This window comes from Ambystoma mexicanum, chromosome 4q, assembly GCF_040938575.1.
Source record: "Ambystoma mexicanum isolate Mex_15411 chromosome 4q, UKY_AmexF1_1, whole genome shotgun sequence".
In the NCBI taxonomy this organism is placed as follows: domain Eukaryota; kingdom Metazoa; phylum Chordata; class Amphibia; order Caudata; family Ambystomatidae; genus Ambystoma; species Ambystoma mexicanum.
The window spans coordinates 56,772,277-56,794,922 of NC_090928.1; the positions used below are offsets into that span (position 1 = coordinate 56,772,277).

General features: G+C 47.5%; 1 protein-coding gene across 1 annotated transcript in view; it reads left to right on the plus strand.

Annotated features, from left to right (window-relative positions):
* The window catches only part of ARHGAP18 (Rho GTPase activating protein 18), a 928,328-nt gene that overhangs the window by 230,904 nt on the left and 674,778 nt on the right, over positions 1-22,646 (plus strand). The window contains exon 3 of the mRNA XM_069607469.1: positions 2,664-2,899. Coding sequence (XP_069463570.1) covers positions 2,664-2,899 — 236 coding nt within the window. The remainder of the gene's footprint in view (positions 1-2,663; positions 2,900-22,646) is intronic.

Below are 22,646 nucleotides of genomic sequence, written 5' to 3' on the forward strand. Positions count from 1 at the left end.
GATTCGCAACTGCCAGGACCCTGTTGTCTCAGAAGTCTCCCATAAGCCCTCAGACAATACTTTGTGCCCTTGTATGGTACCCCAGACAAGGAAGGCCAACAGCTGGATGCTTTTGACAAGAGGTTACAGCCGCTACCACCATCAATGTGGCTAATTCATGGTCATCTTCGCTTGCTACTACTGGGAACGATTCTGACATTTCTTCTGGATGACGAACAGGAGGCCCTTGCACTGCTCCATGATGGAAAAGCGGCATCATCCATCTCTATTGCTGTTGAAATCACAGATGCAGGATTCTGCCAGATGCGTGATGGGGCAGTGTACGACGCCAAGATTGGCTTAAAGCCACCAGTTTCTGTACAGAGGTCCAATCCAAGGTGATCGATATGCCTTTTGGCAGCATTGGTCTAGTTGGGAGGAAAGTTGATGAAACCCTACGAACCATCGGGGGCGACGCCGAGACAGCTCGTTAGTTGGGTACTCCCCAACAGCATTGCCATTCCTTTTTCTTTGGGAAATCACGTTTTTCAAGGTCTTCGAGGGATTATAGATCCTTCTATACCATCTGCAGACATCACGCGCTGGCCCCTCCTAGGAGGGTTTCAAATGAAGATCGGTCTTCTTATAGAGGGAACCAGCAATGACTGTGTTTCCTCCAGAGCCCAGATGAGCAAACCAGCCTGACCTAGGCCCTATCTTGATTACCCCCCGCTCCCCTGCCCAAGCGCCTACTCCAGTTTGGGAAATCAACATGGTCCTTTTTGATGTCGTTTCGAGTCTCTACCCAGTGCTTCCTTGAAGTTTCTCTCCCTGAAGACTGCATTCCTAGTTGCCATTACTTCAGCCAGATGAGTGGTGGAACTGGAGGCCCTCTCCTGCAAGCCTCCTTAATTGACTTTCCATCAGTAGAAAGTGGTCATTCGTAGAAACCCTTCATCCATGCTGAAGGTCCTTTCTGCATTCTGCCTTGTAGAATTCTTGATTCTATCAGTGTTTTTTGGCTCTTTGTCAGCGCGATCCTTGCATTCCCTGGATATTGCCCAAGCCGCCAAATTCTATGTGGCTCACACTAGGAGTATCGAAAGTATCTCATTTGTTTGTTGCCTTTGGACCCGCTGACAAGGTCTTTCAATGATCGATGGCTTTCGGTGTGTATTTCCCACTGCCATCGTCTGGCCAACAAGCCCCTTCAGGAAGACTGAGCACATATTCCAAAAGGGCCCTAGCTTCTTATGTGGCATTCCGGTCTGGTGTTCCCTTGCTTGACATCTACAGGGAATCCCTGTGGAGGTCTAGCCATACATTACCATAGGTTCTACTGCATTGATGGGGATTCCAGCCAGGAGTACTGAGTCGGCCAGCTAGTGCTTTGCAACCTGTTAACATGAGGTGAGTCGGTTACTTCTGTTGAGCTGTGTCTCGGCCCATTTTGGTTGTGTAAATCTACTGCTGTATAGTCTTATTCAAGAGTATGTGAATCCATGAAAGATCCAATGCTGGAGACTGATTAAGTTACCTGTAACTCCTGTTCTCCAGCATTGGAATCTTTCATGGTTTCACATGCAGCCCTCCCTCCTGCCCCTCTCTGGCTTTTCTTGGTTCTTACTGCCACATTACATGTACTGCCGAATCTGGAGATGGCCACCAGGGGTGGCGCTTAGGGGGACCTGTCTAATTGGCTGTGAGCAGTATGACCCAAAATTAGTCGAATCGTTTAGTGACAGGTTTTTTTTTATTTTTACAAATGTAAAGGTAAACTGCTTTAATGTTACAGGGGGTTCCCAGCCTGAGAACGAGGAATATTCAAGAGCATGTGAATCAATGAAAGAAACCAATGCTGGAGAACAGGAGTTATAGGTAAGTAACTCATTCCTTCCAATCAATCTTCTGTTGCTGTAGCTGTGAAAGCAGGATTGACTGTACTTCAGTTTCCCTGTTTCTTTTCATTATGCACTGATATTTGGTGCAGGCTCCTGAATGCGCTCGCCCTGACTGGAGTACACAGGAAAACCACTTACTGTTAAGAAAAAGTGTGAATATGGCACAAAGATATGAAGTAAAAGGAAGTATTAAGTGATCTCAAGTAAAAAGATTAGCTCTTCTTGGCTACCATAGGCTCCAATTGCACCACCTATGCAATAAAGGCAATCTGTGAGTCTCACTACATGTTATGGTCTGACTCTGCCACAATTCATTATTTGGCACAAAGCGATCTGCAGTGTTGGTTAATGTGACTGGCAACACATTAAAATATTAAATTAGACTGTATTATTGCATGTAGTGACTTTAGTAATGTTTCCAATAGTGCAGTAACTTATTTCAACAGCAAGTGGTGTTTTTTATGTTGATTGGGAATATCCTGTTCTTCCACAGTTTTTGTGGAAGAACCAGTTAATAAGAAAACGTAATTTAGTGTGCTGATTTGTGTAACTTAATTTTTCAAATATGTCCATTAGTGAGTATGGACTTTAACTGATATATTCAGATTTTATTTTAATTATTTTGCCCTTTGGTAGTCGGTGTAGTTGAAGGGCTAATGTAACGTGATACGCCACATAAACAGTAAAGCTTTTTATTTAAAGTACCATTATGCAGTGTTAGGAAAACAATACCAAGTTATTTTGAAAGTTTAGTGGCATGTTATTATTGTTTCTTCCCTGCAGAAGGTGAATTGGAAGAAGAGTGGTTGAAAGAGGCTGGTCTGTCCAACCTCTTTGCAGAATGTGCTGGGGATTCCATTGAAAGCATGGTGTTGCTCAGCACTCTGACAAGGACACAGTCTGAGGCAGTACAAAAAAGACTTGACACAGTTTCACAGACCATGCGGAAAAAAAACAAGCCTTATCAGGTTCCTGATGTCCGGGAAATCTTTAAGCAAGAAGTTCCATCAAAAGAAAATGTAAGTTCAATCAATTACGTTTCCTCTACTGTAGATGGCTTTGGAATTTGATGGATAGCCATGAGTCGGGTTTTGTTGCAAGTCTGAGCTCTTTGAGTACTGCAGGTTGTGGGAGAAGTTGAATTTGTTTTGTTTGACCTTCAACAGAACATGCTTGAATTAGTTAAGTGAAAATCTTGGCCTTTTGTTGATGTTAATCTTTATCTCGCCATACCTGCACCTCAAACCACCAAATCTAGGCTCCTTACATTTTTGGAAAGCCTATCTGTTGTGCATTTTCTGTCCTCAGAAATGACTTGCATTAACACATAGATGGCGGAGGCATTCCCCAGAAGAGTACATGTACAATTGTACAAAGTTGAGAACAAGTGGTAAGTTTGAGGGTGTGAGCAAATTGGGACTTTAACCAGATACAACCCAATACACAAATGTGAAAAGTGTGACTTAGAAAGACACCACTAACCTTAGAGGGGGAAGTGCTTCAACATAAGAGTTCTTTTATAGATTTACAACATTTAAATTACAGTACACTGCACCTAGTGGTGGGGCAAGTAGGGAGCTGGGGAGGGGGCACCTTGAGGTCCCTCTTTAGCAAAACCTTTTAAGCTTTGAAGAGATCCACGGTCGGGCTGGCTTTATTCGTGGAGGATAGTGAGGCGGGGGTGCTGAGTAGTTTGCCAACTGCACTCCGTACAAAGTTGTTACTTCAATGGGAGTAGGGGGTAAGGCAAAGGAGTATGCATGAGCTATAGTCTAGTTTGTGGAGGACGCAGAGATGAGATTTTTAGCTAAATGGAATGAGCAAATTTCATTGTAAGGGGAGCAGCAGAGATGATGGTAGTGATGCATTGTTGCAGTTCTCGGTGGCTAACCAAGAGGAACCCAAGGTTTTGAGCTTTCGGCAAGGAGGTCCTGTTGGAAGGAGATGAGGGTTGGCATTGGAAGACTGGCGAAAGAGGACTCTATTTTTAAAAGGTTCAGCATGAGGCAGAAGAACGCTATTCAGTGACTGATAGCAGTAAAAACGTTGTTAATCTGTTCCGAGATGGCTAAGGTAATGGAGGGAAAGGAGAAAGATTTGAGTGTCAGGAAAGAGGTGGTGGCAAAAGCGAAAGGACGAGAAGTCTTCCTGGGGCAGAGGTAAAGAGCTTGGAAGGCAGAGGTCCAAGAACTGGTCCACAGAACTTTGACAGTGAGGGGGCCTAGGGGGGCAGAGTTTGAAATTCGAGGAGAGTTTAAACTGGTGACTTTCCTGGTCGGAGGCGATCAGGTGAGCTCTGGTTTGTGAAACATAAGGCCTTGGAGAGTGAATGGGAGAGGGGAGTGTTCAGCAGTGTTGAAGTTGGAGGTCCAACAAAGATATGCATAGGAGAGTTTGGCGTTCAGAACGCTAGAGAGCCCAGCCAGGATGGCTGCAGGTCTGTACGCTCCCGCTTGACCCTTGTGAAGTCCAGACCTAATCCTGACGTGCCTGTACCATCGCTACAGCAGCTGGCTCATGAGTGGTGTGTAGCCTGCCGATGCGGTCTGTGGAATCCCTGTGGTGTGAGACACTCCAGCAGCGGAGATTGAAGTTCGCGAGGTGAGCCTTTGCAGTCCGGGTCACAGAATACACCCGTCTATTGAAGCGGCTGCCGGCACGGCCCAGGTGAGCTGCGGGCAGCCCTGGACCGCTAAGCCCTGCCCATTGAGGCAGGTGGGAGAGAACCTGGGAACGCCGGATGGGCGTTGACTGCTCCGGGGGCTGGAGCACTGAGCTGTGTGGTGAGGGCCAGAGATCCAGGAGAACAGTGAAACGCAGGGAGCAGACTCTGGTCTGCACTGTGGCGCCTGGAGGTGCTGTTGGTCTGCATGGGACCGGAAGAGTAGAGGCAGCCCTGGCTGGCGTGAAGGCCGCTCTAACCCTGTGACAGCGCAGCACTGTTGGAAGGGGAAGGCCCCTGTAGTGTTGAACAGTGACTGACTGGGAACGTAGGCCTCAGGAGGGAGAGCCCAGTAGCAGAGCAAGGAGTGAGGCTTCTGGTGATATGTGGGAGTCTGTCTTGTAGCGGGGGACGCTGCTCATTGGGGATCCCCTGGTGAGGGGAGCTAGCTGTGCTTGTGAGGCAGAGTGGCGTGGGGGCCTTTTTAAATACAGGCTTCCTGCTGGCTTCTGCAGCCAGACTACCCGGCTTAAAGCAGTGGCTGGAGTGGGATCTCGGAGTAGTAGCTGCCGTGCTCACTTTGAATGGCACACCCGGACACCGTCCCACTCCCAGGCAGCCAGTGAGCTACTGGTTGCCGGTGATTGTGCCCACTGGTGACTGGAACAACTTGAGACATTGTGTAAATACACAATGGTCAAGCTTGGCAAAAACCAGGCAAAGCTGCAGTTTGAGAAGCTAGCCAGGCCAAAGGAGTATTTGGGGACTGGGGGGTTGGGCGGGGTGGTGAGTGCCCTGCTCTGGGGCCAACGTCGCTGTCAGAAGATTCAACTCCGATATAAAGGTGATGTTTGGCCAGCTACAGGCTGGCACACAGTCTCTGTAAACTGGACCACATGCATGTTCACGTGACAAGCATGGGGAGAGGCTGGACGAGGCCAAGACCAGTATCTACAGTGGAGGATGTTTCCACCATGGCGGCGAGAGAACTAGTGCAGGTCAAGAGGGCTCTGAAGGAGCTGATCAAGAAGCCGGAGTACCTTGTGCCTCGGTCTAGGAAGAATAATTTGCAGGTAGGTGTGCCGTAATCTGTGGATGGGACATCTATGGAACCGCTGGTGGCTTCCATTTTGCAGGAAGCTTTGGGAGCGGATGGCTTCTCAGCTGTGTTTATCGTAGAGCGGGTACATCGGATACCCAGCGGCAGGCTACTTTATTGCTAAATTACTGAGGTAGGGACTTGGCTCTGCAAAAGGCTAGAGAAGGGTGCCCTGACCTACAAGGGGGGACTCCATTGACCTCTTTATGGATTTCAATGACTGGGTTCAGGCATCCGGGAGGACGTATATCTAAATGAAGAGAATGGGAGCGTGGCATAAAATATGCAATGCACTTCCCTGCGAAACTCCGGGTGTAGCACAATGTTCTTTCAATCACTGGGGAGGCTGATACTTTCCTTGATTTGCTGCCAAGGCCTCCCAGACCATAGGGGCAATGAGCGAGGGGCGGGTGGTCCCCTCAACAAAATGATGTATGACTAAGGAAGCGCAGTGTATATTAAAGGTGGCTGGCGGTGTGGGCCAGGTATCATGGATGAGTGCAGCGGGGCTGGCTAAGCACTCGGGTGGTGTTCCCCATGTGGTTGCCTATGACTGGGTTTGGGGGTGGATGGGTTGGGGGGGGGGGGGGTATGCCGGCGTGTTGAGTTGTGGGTGGGTAGGGAGGTGAGGGGACAGTTTTAAGTGGGGGGAGAAGAGACGCTAGCTGGTGAGCCTCTTGCATGTGTGGTCTGGGCCCTTCAGCGAATCTGGAGAAATGTGGTGGCATGATCATTGATGCACCACCTGGCAATAACAGAAGGGGCTTGGAGGGGGAAGCTTGTGGTGGCATTATGCTTCTGGACACGGTTATGGCTAGTGGGGTGCGATACATGTCATGGAACATCCGGGGGCTGAACTGCCCGTCCAAGAACTACTGACTGTTGTATATGAGGAGGCAGAGTCTGCCGCCTTTCTACAGGAGATGCATCTTTTCCCTACTGGGGAATCGTAATTTGGCCTGGGATGGGGCTGTTCTGAATAATTTTCCCCTTACGCCACCTACTCTAGAGGGGTTTGTACACTCATACATAGCTCAGTGGGGTTTCGGTTATTGGATGTGGACAAGGAGGAATGGGGTGCTGTTAACTGCGCTTATAAAAGGGCCGATGACTTTGGTGAATTAATATGGACCCAATACAGACTTTGATACCCTGAAGTGGATCGCGCAGCAATTGGCCCAGGGAATCACAAAGAGTGATAGTGTTGGGCTGGTGACTTTAACGCTGTGATGGATCCAGTCCTTGATAGGACAGATGGGGTTTGTAGGGATGTGTTTAAGACCACTGGTGGACTGGGGGAGGTGTGCTGGACCTGGGAACTTTGTGATGTGTGGCGGGTCGGGCATGGCACAGATGGAGGATTAAACTTTCCACTCTTCGGTGCACCAGACTACTTCTAGGCTGGATTGCTTATTGGTCTCGGATTGCAATTCTGGCCCACACCCTGTCCACCACGCGCCAGTGTTGATAGTGATGGATGTACCAATGAGGCTTTATAGTAAACTAATGTGGATGTTTAAGCAGGAGGCTTTAACTGACACAGGGTTTTATTCAGCCCTCACGCAGGTGGTAGAGAATTCTTTCAAGGAGTATGTGTCCTCGGTCAACTCGCATGCAGTGCTGTAGGAATCCTTTAACTGTGTTGTACGTGACGAATGCTTGTCCAAGGAATATGAGGTGCTCAGGGATATTAGGATGGAGCTGGCAAAGAAATGATTAAGCGGCTCCAAATGGAACCAGATTAAGCTGGTTAAGCTGCAGAAGGTTAGTGAGGAGAGATTTTAGTGCGGCGCACTGGGAGGTGTGCTTTTTGGCAAGGAAAGCTTGAGTCCAGCAGTATGGGGAGGGGCAACAACCCGGCAAATTATTGGCACAAGTGGATAAGTCTGTAGGTAATGCACATATTGCAGCGCTTAAGGATTCTCTGTGCAGTCCAAAGAATACTGATGGGATATTGGGTATGTGGTTTGGTGACTTTCATACACAGCTGTACGCCTCCCAGACATGTGGATCACGGTTGAATAATGGAGGGTTATCTTGGCCAGGTAGGGCTGTATTGGTGTAGCCAGTTACTTTGCAAGACATATTGGAGCCGATTAGGGAACTGCCGCTGGAATAGTCCCCTGGGCCAGACGGCCTGCAGATTTCTATAAACATTATGCCACCATCCTAACACTGCACATGTAGGAATTTTAAAGGCAAACCCTCCAGGATAGGAAGCTGCCAGAGTTTGAGGGAGGCAGTGGTTGTTATACTATTGAAATCTGTTGAGTGTATTACGTAGTAGCGCAGGCTTTTGGCATATTGGCATGCAGAGTGTAAGGACAGGGGACCTATTGAAAGGGCCCTGGCGGCTCCAGATCTTTTGCGGGTAGTCAGAGGGGGCTCCGAACAATCCATCTAGACCCCGGCGCATGGTGAAGTTGACGTGCGAAGCTTGTGTTGGATTTGTTACTGGAAGGGCAGTTTCTTTCAGTGAATGAGTTCAGCGGTAAGGGGAGCACCACACCTTTTTAGATTTATTCTTGTATTCTAGGATGAGATCACATTTTCTGATGAGTCCATTGCTGCCCGGGGTGGCAAGAATCATGGATGAGGTGATGGTGTTGGGGGGACACGTTTCCACACACTAAACATAGAGATAGCAAATCGAAGTGAGGGGAGAAGTTGGAGGGGATGCTGGGGTTTGGTATCACAGATGAAAAATTGAAGTATTGTTGTGCGCCGAGTAGGATAGCTAGAAATGGGTGGTTTAAACTGATACAGTTCAAATTTCTCCATCAGTTTTGTTCTACTCATATGGCTCTGCAAAAGTTATTTCTGGAGTCAGTGGCTGAATATTTGATGTTCAGCCTCACTCGCTGACTTTCCACGTGGCATGGGGGTGTCTGCCTGTATTGAGGTTCTGTGAGGTGGTTGATTGGTTGATGTGCTCAGTGATTATTATTCGGGAAAGGGTGGACCCAGCCTGAAGATGACATTGTTGGGATACAGAGTGTTGCTGGCCATGTGAGGAGATTGGTGGGGTTTACTGTTGGCAAAGAGGAGAGTGGCAATGTTGTGGTGGGGGGGGGGCACTCAATGTTGTTGAACATTGGAAACATTTTATTCTTTTCTGTAACAAAATGGAGCTGGAATACGGAGCAATAGTGCACCCTTGTGCCAGGCCAAAGGATTTTTGGGGATTGTATAAACAGTTTCTTTTACAGGCACAGAGGGGAAGGGGGGGGGTGTAATTGTCTGAAGATTACCTACTTGGTTATGTGATCTTACCACCACAATTGGAGTGGTAAATTTCATCACGGACAAAATACCAAAAAACACAATATTTTTATTTTGGGGTCTCCCATGAGGCTCTCCGTTTTTAACAATTAAAACGCCACGCCACCCCAGCCCATTTTAAAGCCTTTACCCCACTACCCTTCATTTAATTAATGTTTGCAATCTTTTTCGATGTAATGGTGCACTCTGAAATTTACCACTCTGTAATGTGTTGGATATTTTTACTGGATACCACCTACTTTAAAAGAAGGGGGCTTCTGTGTGCCTGGAGGTATTGCCAACAATATACTGGAAGTTTTGCCTGCAGGTTGGATGTGTTGACCTTGGTCCTGGTGTGTCCTGGGTTCTGCTATCTAGATTTAGAGATGGGGTTGAAGTAGAAGGATGCGGACCCTCAGTGTGTGATGTTGGGGGCTGGTGGGTCACTGTCCTTTTAAGTTGGGGGTTATTATTCTGTCTCTTTTGGAAAACAATAGAAGTTTAGAGTTGTGAGCATCATAGGGGAAAGGTGGAGAAATTATGACGTGCTGACTCTGTGGACTATTTAATATGGAAGCCAGATTAAAGTGGTTTTCTAGGGCTGCTATTCTCCAGGTTATTGGTGATACGGAGGAAGGCCATTTGCTCAAGGACTTTAAAAAACAAAATGGTGAAGGAGGGAAACTGGGTGATAGTTCGGGGGAGTTGTTGGGTCAGCAAAGGGTTTCTTCAAAAGTGGTTGGACAGTTAGAGATTTGAAGGAGGCAGGGGTGAATGGTGCATGGAGAGTGGTATTAAAAAGCTCTTATGATTCCAAGATGGCCACCGGCGGTGGAAGTCGCGTCTGAGTCGCGCTCCCGTCGGGCCGCCAACAAAAAGCACTTCAAAACTAATATCCAAGCAGTTTTGCACCAGACACACTCCCGCACCTTACATATAGTGGCGGGCGCAGAAGCGACCAGAAATCCTACCAGCAAGACCCCCCCCTCCCCTCCTGTGGGAGAGAACCATCCAAGAGAAGCGGCGCCCCCGCCCCACACGAACAGGAGCGTTCAAGCGGAGACTGAGCAAAGGAGAGCACTGAGGCCGAGGGGGTGAACCACAAGCTCCCAACATACACCCACGGGGTGAAAAATAAAGTTGCTCGAGCAGGCGCCCGCCCGCGCCACCAGGAAGGCGCATCCCACATCCCCGGGAGCAGACACGGCAGGGTGAGAACGGCCCCTCCCCATCCGGCGGGGCAGACGGGAATCTTCGCGCGGACTGGTGGAGAAAGGCAGGGGGACAGGAGGGCCCAACCAGACCCACACAGTGACACACTAAGCCCGCAGGACCACACTGCAGTGGCAACGGTCGGCTCCGCCGTGGCGATGAGGTGCTAGTCACAGGCGCAAAACGAAGGAGCACCGGTCGCGGAGGAGCGGAGACCCAGAGACGGAGGTGAGAGCGCCCGCATAAGCACTCCTCCTCTCCACATCCCATGAGGTCCTGGATAGGCTGTGAACTCACAAGCAAGGCACCGCTCTGGGAACACCGGCGCTGAGCACCCCCCTCCAGCACACCTTCCTCAGCATAGCGTTATAAAGCAAGGGGGGGGTCGCAGCTCCCAGGGAGGGGGGGGGGGGGGGAACATGACACCACACTAACAACGGCCAACCAGCATACCCTAGGAAGGCACAGGAGACGCCGTAATACTTCCCACACTGAAGCAGACGGCCTGGAGGCATCGCTCACAGAAAGAAGGGGGAAAATACCCCCAGATACCACCAAGAGCTATCATAGCAGCCCCACCTCAAGCACCCAGGAGACACCCAGAATTACTACAGGACCCCCACAAATAAGGAAAGATGTCAAGGGTTAAAGGGGGCGCATCCCAACCTGCGTCGCAGCATCCCAGACGGGACTCAAATCTGCTTCAAATGTGGTCCTCAGACGTACCAGCGATCACAAAGGACAGGGCAGGAGAAGAGCCCACATTAGACACCACTCCCCTAACCCAGAGCACCTCCTCACTGACAAAGGATGACATGCGGGCCTGGTTTGTGGAGCTGCAGGACCAGTTCATGTCCACAGTACAGGAACAATTTACCTCAATGAGGAACAAAATGAAGCAGGCTGTCCAAGAGTTGAAAATAGATGTGGCCAAGCTGGAGGAAAGGACTGACGCCCTAGAGAGAATGGTGCAAAATGTAGAAGAGGTAGCGAATCAGAACAGTGAAACGCAGCAACCGTTGGTTCGGCTAACCCATGATCTAGAAATTCAATGTGAAGATCTGGAAAACCGCTCCTGGAGTTACAATATCTGCATTAAATATATGCCTGAATCGGTGACGGACCTAAAAAGTGCGGTGCAAGATGTTTTCAGAGACATAATAGAATAACAAGAAGCGGAGAGCATTGGTATCGCCAGAGTCCATAGGGTGGGTCCAAAAAGAACTGGCACCCCAGGGGAAAGACCAAGGGATGTACTTGCGGACCTCTCGTATCCACAAAAGGAGCAGATTCTAAGGAAAGCGGGGCTGCTAGACCACAAAGGGATGAATGGGGTGGAAATCCAATTATACCAAGATTTGGCCTCAGCGACACTCTTAAAAAGAAGGAAGATGGCCCCACTGGTGAAGGAGTTGGTGGCAAAAGAAATTGGATACAAGTGGACGTTTCCATTTGGTCTATTGTTCCAGTGGGAGGGCAAACGGAGAAGAGTGACCACCAGTGAGGAATGACTTCATACAATGGGCCTACAAGCGGAGGACGGCGACACAAGAGGGGTCACGACAAAGGGGGATCCACACAAGAGGACCAGAGGATGTGAAGTAGTGCGGCAAAGAAAGAAACAAAATGGCTGTTGGAAAGCAGGGCAGCCAGCAGGGGAAAAGTAGAAATATCCAATTAGAAACCGATAGCTCAGTCTCCGAATGGAGAAGGCGGGAGAAGAAAAACCAGAGGAAACTCTGAATACCAGATAGCTAGCGGCCAGGCAGGAGACCCGGAAGGGACACAGCCCAGGTCTGAGGAAGATGTAGGGTTTAGGATCCCCCGCAAAGTTCACCCCGAGTCTAGAGAGGGCAAGGAGCGATAGACTCAACGTCAACTCAACCTTAGGTGCCTGGGCCCTCCTCGGGATCAAAGTTGAGTTACTGTTAATGGTTTGGGGGAAGTTGGGTAGTTTGGGGGGGGAAACCGGGAGGGGGAGACTCTGGAAGAGGGAAGGGAACACAGAAAGCGGGAAAGATGGCAACAGACTAGACGAGATGGGGAAACTCAGAATCTTCTCACTAAATGTAAGGGGGCTGAATTCGCCGGTGAAGAGGAAGAAACTGGAGCCCCTGGTAAATAGGGAGAAGGCGAACATTCTGCTCCTCCAGGAGACGCATATTAAGGCCCAGCATAGAAAGAAGGTACACCTGAGAGGGTACACGATCTGGGCGCAGGCGAATGCGTGGGGAAAAAGAGCAGGAGTGATGATTGCAGTAAAAGGGGGGAATAGGGGCAACCCTCATAGATGCACAGGTAGACTGGGAAGGGAGATTCGCATTTGAAAACTTCTCAATAGAGGGATTCCGGCACACCCTAGCGTCAATATACTCGCCGAACTCTGGGCAGGACGGATTTCTCCGAGACACCCTAGGGAAACTAGAAGGATTTACGAAGGGTGAGATAATACTGGGAGGAGATCTAAACATGGCCTGGCAACCAAAGCTGGATAGGAGCGCTGGGGGAATTCGAGGTCAGGGGGCCCCGTCAAAACAACTCGAGCAAATGATGGAGCCGCTGGCATTACATGATGCCTGGAGGGAAAAGAAGGGACAAGCTAAAGGATTCATGTACTACTCGCACGTCCATAACACGATGTCGAGGATGGACTACTACTGGGTGTCGGTGGGACTAATCGGGATGATCCAGGGAATAGAAATGGGCTCAATAGCTCTATCAGACCATGCCCCGCTCTGGCTGGACATTCGGACCCCAGGTAGGGGAAGAGGCCTCTGGAAATGGAAGTTGCCACCCAATATTCTTACGGACCAGGTGATGGGAGAGGCAGTTGGCGGGGGGGGGAATTTAAGAATTTTTCGACATAAATGACAATGGAGAAGTACCTTTAGGGACCTTATGGGAAGCCTTCAAGGCAGTAATTCGTGGTCACATTATAGCACTAAAGACCACCAAAGACAAGCAGAACTACGAATGGGAAAGAACACTGGAAAAGAAAATAACAGATATTCAAGGGGAGTTGGTAGCTCATCCCACAAGAAGCCTCAAGAAGGCATTGAAACGGTGGCAAAGGCCAACTCGATATGCTCCGCAACAAAAAAAGCAGAGAAATCCTTACTCTATCAAGGCCAACAAGGCAGACAAATACCTAGCAAGACAACTTGGAGAAAAACAGAAATCAGTGGAAATCTTGAACGTCAAAGACGCACACGGAAAGATACAAACATGCAACAGGGACATAGGCCTTTAAGGCATTCTATCAAGACCTCTACACGACAGAACCACCCGGATGAAGAGCAGCAAGACTGGTTCCTACAATCTCTCCCCGTCCCAACAATATCGGAGGACGACAAAATGATACTTGAATCCAGGATTACAGAAGTCCGTAGGGCAATAGCGGACCTCTACAACCGCAAAGGCGCTTTACAGCCCCCTTTTTACAAAAAATACGCAGACACTCTTGCCCCAGTCCTGACAAGGCTACTAACACATTCAAGGACAGTGGAAACGTAACTCCATCCATGAATGAGGCGAAAGTCCTAGTGTTCCATAAAGCAGGTAAAGATCCCACTCTCCCAGGCTCATATCGTTCTATAGCCTGATAAATTTGGACTCACAAATTTATACCAGCATACTGGCAGCCAGATTATCACCCCTCCTTCCGACCCTAATAAACACAGATCAGTCCGGCTTCATCCCCGGCAGGCAAACACATGATAACCTAAGAATTATCCACCTGGTAGAAAAAATAGGCATTACTCACACACCAGCAATATTGCTTTCACTAGACGCCGAAAAGGCCTTCGACCGGGTAGAATGGTCCATCTTATTCAAAACGATGAAACACATGGGGTTTGGAGACCAACTTATAAATATGGTCAAAGTCCACTATAAATCTCCATCGATAAGAATTGCAATAAACGGGGAAGTAACGGATAGGGTAGAGATTTCAAGAGGCACGAAACAGGGATGCCCCCGCTCCCCTCTCCTATATTCTTAGAACTGCCCCTAATTAAAATCAGGGAATCGGTAAGGGTGAGGGGGATCGAGATGGCAGGCATGCAGCACAAAATTATTGCACACGCAGACGATATGCTGCTGGCCCTGGAAGACCCAGGGAATTCTCTACCACAAACCCTGAAAGAATTGGAGGAATTCGGGGGGAATCTCAGGCCTAAAAATAAACAGGAAGAAAATCATGTTCCTAGCGGATAAAGGGACACTGGAAAAAGTGGCGGGCTCGCTAGGGCTAAAAATAGCAGAAGAGGTCATTAAGTATCTAGGGGTGACACTCGCACGTAAGGTCGACTTGATCTATAAGAACAATTAACCAAACTTATTGGCTAGAGTGAAGAAGGACCTAGACAGATGGTGTCCGCTTAGGGTCTCATGGTGGGGCAGAATCCTATCAGTAAAAATGAACTTACTTCCCAGGGTGCTCTATTTCCACGCCCTCCCAGTAACAGTCCCAAACTCCTTTTTTAAAGCACTGTCCAAGGCCATTTCGGTATACGTCTGGAACAGCAAATCTCCTAGGGTTGCCAGAGCTATCCTCACGGCACCAACCAGGGCAGGGGGTCGATCACTTCCACTTTTCAAGAAATACTATCAAGCAGCACAACTTTGGGTCCTGAAGGAATGGCTGGGGGGAAGACCAACAACCAATTTGGGTAATACAAGATAGGGCGGTCACTAGGACCCCCCCTGGAGGACCTACTGTGGAAAAACAAACCCCATAGACTGTCCGGGGGTAAAGGGCTTCTGGAGAGAAGTGCAAACGGAAATGTCAAAAATGTTCCCAGGGGCAGACCAAATGGGGGAGCGGGTGTGGCTGTGCGGATTCACACTCACCGGCCAAAAAACTCCACAAAGCACAATGGAGGAGCTTCATGGGCTCAGTCATTGCGGCTTGGGCAATGATAGCCCAAAACTGGAAAAAACAAGAACCGCCATTGGTATTCACCTGGTTACAAAAAGACTGGTCGCAAATGACCATGGAAAAGATAATGCACCACCTTCAGGATCAGAAGAACTCCTTCATGAAGAAATGGGGGACAGTGTTGGAATATTTGAAGTCGGACTACTTGGAACAATGTTGCCCGCACAATATTAAAATATCAGACACATACAGCACAAACTTTTCCTGAAACAAAACCGAATGGGACCCTAATCTTCCGGGGGGGGGAGGGTGAGGTTGGTGGGATGACATGTGGGATTAATGTGCTGATGTTTTGTACATGAAAACAATAAAAATGTTTTTAAAAAGCTCTTATTGAGGCAGGTGGTCTTTTACGATTTGCGGAGGAAACAGGTAATAGGTGTGCAAGATGGGTTGGTACTGTGGCGAATGAGTGCTAATTGGGTAAGGGAGAGCAAGTAGGTGGTGGAAGTGGTGGACAGGAGTGTGAAAGGAGGGCTGTTGATGCCATGAGCTTTGGAGATTTTAAAGGAAAGGTTGTCTTCAGGGTCCCTGGAAGGAAGGAGGCCATGGATATTTGCTTGAGGTGAGAGCAAATGTTGGAGGGTAGATGAGTTTGCAGGGATAATGGAAGGGAGGAGATTAGGTTTGTGAAGTAATAGTATTTGGCTGAGTCCAATGCAATGGTGGGGGCAACAAGGGAGTTTTTGCAGGCTTGCAGTAGCATGAGGGAGGGGTGTGGGGAGGTGGTCTGTGATTTGTGCCAGTGTCGTAGGTCATGACTCGTGTTTGTATTGGGGGTTTGAATCGGAGTGATCCAATTCAGAGGAATGGGACAGGAAGATGCTAATATGCATGGGTAAAGTCAGAAAAAGAATGGCCAATCAAAGAGGCATGAATAGGGTTGACCGGAGAGAGGTTATCACATCAAGATAATATGCAAGAGTCCTGATTGAATTTTCTCATGGTCCTTGACGAGGGTAAAACATCGCGAGGCAGGATGTGAAAGTTAACAATTTGGTGATCAGATGAAGAGGTCCGAGGTGGTTTGTGAAATGTAGAGCAATACAAGGACAACTGTTCCCCCTCAGTTGGTAGGCTGATTGTAGAAGAATCAGATGGGAGGGAGCAAAGTTCAAGGCAGGTGGTTGTGGAAGAGTTTAGCAGGTTGAAGTCTTTCAGCATGACCATTGGGATTGTGTGGGAAAAGCTCATGTCGGAGGAGGCGTTAAGGACCATGGATGGCATCGATGGAGAGCTAGAAGCGAGAGTAGTGGAGAGGTGGCACATCTAGGAGGAATAGATGGTGCAGGGGCAGTTGTGAAGGCCTTATTGACTAGGAAATGCTCTCCACCCTTCCCAGCTAGTTGGGGAAATTGGAGGAAGGTGGCAGTCAATTGTCAAGAGCTGCTAGTGTAGCAGGGTCATGAGGGGAAATCAGTTTTCTATTTGTATTTTACCTATTTGTATTGCGCACCTAGCCCTCAGGCATCTGGGCGCATTGTTTCGGTTACATTGCAAGTTTACAGTGAAAGATATGATATGGCATTTATAATGCGCCTATACACAAGTGTTTCAAGGCGCGACGAGGCAAGTAGGGGACAATGGGAGGACAAACAACGATCCTACTAGGCCAGGTGTCATTCAGATCGTGCAAGGGAAGGGGGGAAAAAGGAAAAGTGCGAAGGGGGAAGGGAGAGGGGAAGTGCAGTACATGGGAAGTGGAATAAATGACACATAAATAGCCAGCTAGTGGCAAGTGCAAGGAAGTGCAGACGTAAGTGCTAGAAGGTGGGGGGGGGAACTGAAGGGATACAGAAAAAGGTCCCCAAGCGCAGGGGTTGCCAGGGAGGCAGTGCAGGTGGGTAATTGACGGGGCCTGGGCCAGAGATCAAAAGGGTGGCCAGGTAGCCAGTGCAATTTCGGTCCGGAATTCAGCAAGAGAGGAGGAGAGAAAGCAGAAGCAAAGAGGAAGGTTTTGAGGTGTTTCCGGAACCGGAGATGGTTCTCAAGTTTCAGGGATGCAGGAAGGCTTTCCAGAGTACATACATATAGAAGAAAGCATTGATATATACATTAAGGGTAAGGATCTGGTAAGCAGGTTACATGGGCAGTAATTTACAAGAGCAAAGTATAACTATATACAGAGGAGGCACCGTTTGTTCGGAGACTAGCTAGCTTCCTGAGGGGCAAGCCAGTTTTTGGTTTTGCTTTTAAATAATGTGAACGAAGGTTCACATCTTAGGTCAGTAGGTATGGAGTTCAAGGACATGTATGTAAGGACAGTAGGTATGGAGATCAAGGACAGGGAAGCTGCTGCCCCCGGATATTTGTGAGTTGTACCTTGGGATTAAGAGTTCAGTTGGGCTAATCCAGTAGGTCGATTGGATTGCTTTTTGGTGAAAATGTGTGCCGGGTAATCGGGTGCTGATTTGGATAAGAATTTATGTGAGAGGGTTAAGGTTATAAGCGAAAATCTGTTTGTGATAGCCAGCTGAAGTTGCATCTGGTTTCAGAGATATGGTGAGATCTGGGTGTGTTGGAGGCTGCTCTGAGTGTTCGTTTGCAGGACCTGGAGCTTGTTGAGGTTACGTTTGCTGGTCTCTGGTTGGAGAGTGTTAGAATAATCCAGTTTGGATAATATAAGCGTTCTGGCTAGAGTGGAGCAGCTTGCTGGGGAGAGGAAAGGTCTGCATTAATTCATAAATTACAGGCGTACACTGTAGCTGAGGCTGTAGCATTCACTTGTTTTGTCAAGGTTAGGGTGGAGTCAAGATAGATGCTAAGTGTTTTAATGTTTTTGGAGACCGGGATATGCCGTCTATGGTGAATCAGTTGAAGAATGTGTCTAGTTTAAGTTGGCTTGGGAGCCGGTCATTAGTAGTTCGGTCTTCTCATCGAGGCAGAGGCCATGTGTGGCCATTCATGCCTGGATGAGAGATTTTGTTCAGTTATGTGGAGTCATTGTTGTAGTTGCCAGAGATTGGGATGAGGACATGGGTGTCATCTCCATAGTTTGTGTAGGTGACACCCAGGCGATCCAGATCATCAAACAGTGACTTGATGAATATATTATAAAGTTTCGGTGACACGCAAGACCCTTGTGGTACTCCACATGTTACTGATGCTGGGTCGGTCGCAGCCGTGGGAGAGAAGACTCTCCTTGTTATTTTGTCTAGAAATTATCGTATTCAGGCAGTGTCTCTTTCAGAGAAGTGGGCTGAGGTGAGGTGGTTGCATAAGACTTTGTGGCTGACTAGGTCAAACGTGGATGATCAGTCAAGCAGCAGCAGGAGAGTTCTGTTGCCTCTTTTTGCTCATCGATCTGTGTTTTACGGTCGATTAGTGCAGTTTCCGTGCCATGTCTGGGTCTATAATGGCAAGTGAAAACTGAAGGTGATGATCAGTGATGTAGGATTGTGAATCCTACAGGTCAACGGAGAATGGTGGGAGGTGGGGGAGGGGAGCAGATGTGCTGCAGGAGAGGGCAGTTAGATGAGGGAGAGCGAAAGCGTTGGGTTTCAGCGGGAGAGGGGATAGGAGGAGGATCGGGGGGAGTGAGGTAGAAGTTGGAAAGCGTTGTGGCTGAAGGCTGAGAAGACCAGAAAAGGAACTACGGGGAGGAATGAAATAAAGTGAAAGTGCATGTTGACGGGTAGAAAAATAAGCGAGGGAAGACCGGAACAGTGTAGCTCAAGAGGGAGGGGGCAAGTGTTAAACCGGAAACAATGGTTGAGAAGGAGCAAGCGCAACAGAGTTGGGCTAGAATGGATTTATAGATGACTAAACTCGTTGACGGGCCCACAATGGGGATGGAGGTAACTGCAGTTCCACAGTGAATGGAGTTATCTCTGGATCCATTGGGTATGGCTCTCCAACACTGCGTTTAACTGTTACTTTAATAGTTTATCGCATCAGAAATGATTTTCAGTTGAGTGTAATCTTGTAACTGCTGGATTATCGTTGCTTGGCTTGGACTTCCTCTAATGGTACAAGATACCTTATTTCACTTTCCTCTTCATCTAAAGACTTTACATAACTTTCACCTTAGTCTTGGCTTTTCACCTTATGTGGACCAATTGGATTAGAAATGGTATACTCCTACCCTTTTATACTTGGTACAGTTCCAGGAATACCTTTTCGTAATCGTGCATTGAACCAATCACTGTTCTGCTTTGCAGATAGTCCTCTATGCACATCCTTGGAGCTGTCTATGCTAAATGTGCCCATACCATATGCACGAGTGAAAGCTCAACGCATAGGGCAATGCATTGCAGTTGTATGAAATCTGTCTGAAATCAAAATCGAGGCTTTGTGTACATTTAAACTGGACAAACTAAAATCGGAACCGCATTTGTGTTTTTTTGTTTGTATTGCGTCATTCAATTCCCAAACTGTTTTTATTTATTATTTAGAATAAACAAATGCATTAAAACACTGGGCAAACAATTGACTTAAACTCAAAAGCAAACTTGTGTGAGTGGATGGACTGGTCCTCTTGGTGGGCTGTGCAGGGGCAAGCTGCTTCAGTACTTGGAATGCCCAGGTAGGAGAAAGGCAAGCAATCTGTAGTTCTTGTGCTTTTTCCTCTTCCCTCAAAATACATAAGTATTGAACCTTTGGGGACTCGCCCCTTCTGGTGGGGACTTGAAAACTGCTGCATAAGATGTTATTTTCAAAGGAAATGCGTTGCAGCTAGAGCTCTGGCACTGCCCTGGCACCTGTAGTTAACTTGCGCAACTAGAGATGTCTTTTGGCCAACTAATAAATACTTGCTTTTTAATCCTTGCAAATACCAAGGCCTGGGGTTTGTTGTGAGTTTTCATTCTGTAATGTGTAGCCCCTGTGCACCTATTAGAAATTGATGTGCAGTTGTAATTGTATTCTATTAATACATAAACAGAATAACCCCACAATTAGCTGAGGTACTTGGATCATGTCTACTCTATGGTAATACATTTTTTGTTCAACAGAAAAGGCAACTATGTCGAGGTAGAGTACACAAATTGAATACTACCAAAATCACATTTTTTGATAAACCTGTAGAAAAGAATAAAAAAAACAAAAATCACAATTACTGAAGTGTCCAAACAAAAACTTAGCTAGAATACAGAAAACATGTTATGCATTTATTTACATTAATCTACCTAAACTGACTAGTACAGAAAGTCCAAAAAACACTTTTCCTAAACGCACAGTACAAAAATGTTTGTCCTACAGGCTATAAATTCTGAACATTTCTGAGGAATAAATATGCAGCATAACATCCCCTTGCGATCTGTAGGCAAAATTAATCAGATGGATGTTTAGAGAAAATCAACATATGGATGTTTGAACGTCTTTAGAATGAGCAAGGACCACAACTTCCTCTCCACCAGCTCAACCCAATTTCCATCAAGAGTATGCACCACAACGATGGTGAAAGTTCCATTTAATCTACCATTATACACATGAAGTCTATAAAAAAATAAATAAATCAAAGGACCAGCTCTCTCCAAAAACACAATGTGTCAAATTAATTGAAATTAAAACATACCTCAATAGAAGATTCAGCAATACCCATTGATAACTCTGCTTGATTCAGAAGCACTCTGGCTGTGCCAATTTTCAAAAAAATTTGGACTCGTGCTGCCTACAGACATCTCAAATATAAATATACATAAACCATCAAAACTGATTGTATGGTCTGTTCTGTACCCGACACCAATAACCACCTGTACCAGTGTTGCAGATAAAGACAGGAGCATGCATGCATTTGACCCTTATAGGTGAAAAGCCTGATTACCATCTCACCGACCCCCGACATGCTGGCGTCTTTGGAATACTGTAATCTAAACAAGTACCAAGTCAACACGTTTGGCCTCGGGTCACATCCTAAGAAAACAATCGAAAGCCATAAAGTATCATCACTCTGGCCTCCGGCGTCCTTAACTTGTACCTTATTGCTCGTCAAAAAGCAAATGGCTGGATCCCCCTGAACAATAAGTAACAAGCTCCCATGCACTTAAAAGATCTTTCTTCCGCGATACTGCCAAGCCATAAAAACCCCAGGCCAGCTGTTGACTTATCTGTTGCGGTTAATCATTAACTTTCCTTCGGCTTCCAAACCCTGCAAAACCAGTTTTTCCCAGTCACTCAGAATTCACCTTGCTAACCCTAACTGCAGAGTTTAACCAATTTATAAGAGCACATTGCATATAGATTTGCAAATTCCCCATGTATGTATATCAGTGTGCATGCATATTAAAAGCTATTCTCATCTTTAAAGTGGTTTCTTATCCCCTTCCTTGCATGCACATTATGAAGTTCCTTGTTGCCCAGCTTCCAGGCACTTCGTGACACACCATACCCTGACTGTATTTATATTTCATTGGAGATTTTGACATTTTATTTCACTACACACGTGAATCTTTAAGAACTGGAACACAAAGTAACACAACATTCTCCTGAACTATGCTGGAAACATACATAATTGCAATATCGCACTAACTTTGCCACTCCCCCAGTAATAAATATTGCGCACGCAACATGAACCCCTTTCTCATTGGGCCCTTTCCTGACTACCCCAACGCTCTGCACAACAAATGTATATCTAAGCAGTCTGCAAACATAATTGTGGGTATTCAGTCCATCAGGACGGGACCTGAGATTTTTCTAGCCCCATACAAAAAGAATTCTGTAAATTTGTTGTAGTGTCCACACAAATGATTGGCTACAGGCTCCACCTCCCCAAGGCCCGCCACTGGGCCTCGCCCTTCAATCCTTTTCTCCACACGGTATGGCCCGGATGCTTCAGCACCAGCGGTTTCTTAGGTTTCCTGCTTTTTGTCTTCTGTCGGGATTTCTTTCCTCTGGCTTTTTAACCTGCTTATTCAGGGACTAAAAAGATGTGCTTCCTGCGCATCTTGTGAGTAGCTATTTAGTAGTGGATCTACACATGCTCCTTTTTAGAGTCCCTAGGTCCAGATCACATGGTGGACATGTGCTTTGCTTGTGAGACACTTTGTCCGGGCCGTCACTCATGTCTTCGGTGCTGGGCAGAAGTCCTTTGCCATGTTGCGCAAAAGCACATTCAGGAATTGATTACAAGGAAGAAACATCAGCCAGTGAGTGACTTCCTTTTCAGGACACCCCAGACCGGGGGACGAGGGGGCAAGGAGAGAAGAGATTGTCCTCTAAAGTACCTGGTGACGGGGGAGGGCCTTGGAACTTGGATACCAGAGCTCGCTCTGAGATTCCCCGGTGACCAGCTGAAGCACTTGCTGGTGCTGCTGAAGTTCTCCCGTTGGGGGCTGAAGTTAACCTGGGTCCCCCCCTGAGGTTCCCTCCACGAGGGCTACAAGAACAACCAGCAGGTTTAAATCTACCAGAAGTCTTCCTGAGGTTCCCTCTAAGGGGGCTAAGCTGATTTCCCTGTCGACTAGGCCCCACACAGAGCTGAAAACACCAGGGATCCCTCCTTTTTGATGGCTAAATCTACTACTAGCAGCACTGAGGCTTCTTGTTCAAGAGCTGAACACGACTGGATTCAGGCCACAAAGAACCTTCTATTGGTGTCCGGATTGTCGTCTTCAGAAGTTCCACACCCTGTGAATTCAACAGTCTTTTGCTCCA